The 3,404-nt window shown below is 53.2% G+C and overlaps 1 protein-coding gene across 1 annotated transcript; it reads left to right on the top strand.

The window, feature by feature from the left end:
* Positions 1-344: 344 nt before the first annotated feature.
* On the top strand, positions 345-2,820 carry LOC136493007 (beta-fructofuranosidase, insoluble isoenzyme 2-like). The gene is made up of 6 exons (XM_066489034.1): positions 345-528; positions 662-670; positions 907-1,937; positions 2,016-2,269; positions 2,451-2,541; positions 2,635-2,820. Exons 1-6 carry the CDS (start codon positions 345-347, stop codon positions 2,818-2,820), a joined length of 1,755 nt encoding a protein of 584 aa, XP_066345131.1.
* Positions 2,821-3,404: the final 584 nt, after the last annotated feature.

Raw genomic sequence — 3,404 nt, 5'->3', positions numbered from 1 at the left:
GACAGACAAATAGATACAATGGTCAACAGACGACCTTCCCAAGAAAAATTAAATATTCTTTATCTAAAAGAGAGAAAAAAATAAATATACTTTAATCTAAAGATAGATATGTATAACTTCAGACAAGGCTGATCAGAGTCAACCCATAGATTTATTCTTCGTCAATAAAAAATCCACAGATTTATGGTGTTTTTTAGGCATAATATATCTCGTTGTGAGACGAGAAGAAGCAGCCGATCAGCGGTCCGGCCTGCGGCTGCACAGTATAAATAGCATCCCCCGTCCTCCACTTTGTTGCATCCTTCACCTGTTCGTGCTACCTGATCTGTATGCGAGTGAGGGCAATGAGAGCACTTGTAGTGAGTTTTGCTTGGGCGTGGTTGCTGCTGTTGCAGCTCGCAGGAGCCTCGCATGTCGTCTACGAGAACCTCGAGGCCGAGGCTGCGACAGCGAAGGTGCCACCGTCCATCGTCAACCCCCTGCTGAGGACGGGGTACCACTTTCATCCGCCCAAGAACTGGATCAATGGTAATGTAAAGCTACTAACTCATCTTTGTTGTCGACTGTCAAGGTTTGGCTCTAACTCATCTTCTAATCTTTTCGGTGTGCTGTGCTCTCCACTCTGATTGCATCGATCGGCGGCGTAACTTTGCAACGGCAGATCCCAACGGTAAGTCGTTTTCCCACCCTTTTTTATTTCCTGTTATCATGCATCCATATTCCAGATTTATTTTTGTATATATGCCATGCAACTTTCAACCTTATTCATGGGGATTACAGCACATTTTTTAACATGGAAATGGGAGATATTCGTACTCCACATGTAGATTGCTCTATTATTACTAGTGACATCTCGATTGGTGTTCTAGAACTGACTCGGTTTTCGATTGATGAAACTGCATGCAGCACCTATGTACCACAAAGGGTGGTACCATTTCTTCTACCAGTACAATCCGAAGGGCGCCGTGTGGAACAACATTGTATGGGCGCACTCGGTGTCGCGAGATCTCATCAACTGGGTGGCACTAGAGACGGCCATCAGACCTAGCATCCCGTCCGACAGGTACGGCTGCTGGTCCGGCTCGGCGACCGTGCTGCCCGACGGCACTCCGGTGATCATGTACACGGGCATCAACCACCCCAGCATCAACTACCAGGTCCAGAACGTGGCCTACCCAAAGAACAGGTCCGATCCACTGCTCCGGGAGTGGGTGAAGCCCTCGCACATCAACCCCGTCATCGTGCCGGAGCGTGGCATCAACGTGACACAGTTCCGCGACCCGACCACGGCCTGGCGCGCCGCCGACGGCCAGTGGCGTCTGCTCATCGGCAGCGCGACGGAGGGCGGCTCACGCGGCGTGGCGTACGTGTACCGGAGTCGCGACTTCAGGCGGTGGACGCGGGTGCGGCGGCCGCTGCACTCGGCGGCCACGGGGATGTGGGAGTGCCCGGACTTCTACCCGGTGAGCACGGATGGCCGACGCGTGGGGCTCGAGACCTCCATGTCGTCCAGTCCGCGGGTGAAGCACGTGCTCAAGAACAGCCTCGACCTGTGGCGGTACGACTACTACACCGTTGGCACGTACGACCGCAAGGCCGAGCAGTACGTGCCGGACAACCCCGCCGGCGACGAGCACCGCTTGCGGTACGACTACGGCAACTTCTACGCGTCCAAGACGTTCTACGATCCGGCGAAGCGGCGCCGGATCCTCTGGGGTTGGGCCAACGAGTCCGACACCACCGCCGACGATGTGGCCAAAGGATGGGCTGGAATTCAGGCGATTCCGAGGACGGTGTGGCTGGACCCTAGCGGGAAGCAGCTGCTGCAGTGGCCCATCGAGGAGGTGGAGGCGCTCAGAGGCAAGTCGGTCACTCTCATGAACAGGGTAATCAAGCCAGGGCACCACGTCCAGGTGACCGGGATACAAATGGCACAGGTAACGTTACCGTTTCTGGCCTTGTGCATCTGTTGCCCACAGAATTTCACGGAGCTAGCTTCCTATTCGACTGTGCAGGCGGACGTGGAGGTGAGCTTCGAGGTGTCGCCGTCGGCCCTGGCTGGTGCCGAGCCGCTGGACCCGGCGCTCGCCTACGATGCGGAGAGGCTGTGCGGCGTCAAGCGCGCCGACGTGAAGGGCGGCGTGGGCCCGTTCGGCCTGTGGGTGCTGGCCTCCGCCAACCTGAAGGAGAGGACCGCGGTGTTCTTCAGGGTGCTCAAGGCCGCCGGCAGCAACAAGCCCGTCGTGCTCATGTGCACCGACCCTACCAAGTAAGTGCGCGCACACCGGCACCCATATCTCCCGTCTGGTCTTACTACCACGCATTCGCAATGGCAAGTAGCCACCAGCCATGACATTTTCATACATGCAGCAGGTGCTGTGGTTACACGTTACACGTATATCCACTTGACTGCACTGACTTATGTTGGTTTCTTTTTGTTGCTCGGACAGGTCGTCTCTGAACCCAAATGTGTACCGCCCGACGTTTGCAGGTTTTGTCGACACGGACATTTCAAATGGAAAGATATCCCTGAGAAGCTTGGTATGCGTAGTAGCACAAGTAAACAACAAGTTTCATGTAACACAAGTCCGCCCTTTATATTTTCTTAGCTGTGGCGATTACTTTTTCCTGCAGATCGACCGATCGGTTGTCGAGAGCTTTGGAGCCGGAGGCAAGACCTGCATCCTCTCCAGGGTCTACCCATCGCTTGCCATCGGCAACAAAGCTCACCTCTACGTGTTCAACAACGGGAGGATGGACGTCAAGGTGTCCCGTCTCGCCGCATGGGAGATGAAGAAGCCAGTCATGAACGGGGCCTGAAAATCTTTAATAAATAAATCACTCATAAATAATGGACCTAAAAATAATTTTTATATATATTTTAGATGTCGTTTATGAATTGATTGCCTGTACTGAAGCGTGCCCCGTTATGTTACAGTGGTATCAGTTGCACTTGAAATAGCAAAGACAATTGAATTTATTGTTCACTTGCACAATATTTAAAGGGAAGTGCTACATTTCAGATGCCTACTAAAAATAGCTTTTCCTCCCAGCGATCAATTCCAGCATTCCGATCTAGATCCTCGCACCGATAAATCACCTTTGCTCTAGTATTTGTGAGTTTGTAGGAAAATTTTTTATAAGCTATTCAACCATCTCTAGCCATCTTGATCCTAAGGCGCTGATCTAGCCACCACCACGGCATCTCGTGGACGAGGCGTGACATGTCTTGACTGCCACCATGGTAGCCAGGCCGGGTGTGACCTAGTTGCCTCCACGGTGGGGTGGCAGCCTGAAAGGTGGGGACGATGACGACCCAACAATGAGCCTGGGAACGATGCAATGGCAACCCGGCCATGAGGCCGAGGAGCTAGGCCCACTCTGCTGCTTGACAACGACAAAGA

The sequence above is a fragment of the Miscanthus floridulus genome, chromosome 11 (genome assembly GCF_019320115.1).
Source record: "Miscanthus floridulus cultivar M001 chromosome 11, ASM1932011v1, whole genome shotgun sequence".
Taxonomy (NCBI): Eukaryota; Viridiplantae; Streptophyta; class Magnoliopsida; order Poales; family Poaceae; genus Miscanthus; species Miscanthus floridulus.
This window is presented reverse-complemented; position numbering and strand designations above follow the sequence as displayed.

Bases quoted from the DNA above. Each gene is read 5' to 3' on its own strand.
- LOC136493007 (XM_066489034.1), top strand. From the start codon at position 345: ATGAGAGCACTTGTAGTGAGTTTTGCTTGGGCGTGGTTGCTGCTGTTG. The intron at 1,938-2,015 runs GTAACGTTACCG...TCGACTGTGCAG, and splicing joins CCGGGATACAAATGGCACAG to GCGGACGTGGAGGTGAGCTT. The intron at 2,542-2,634 runs GTATGCGTAGTA...TTTTTCCTGCAG, and splicing joins AGATATCCCTGAGAAGCTTG to ATCGACCGATCGGTTGTCGA.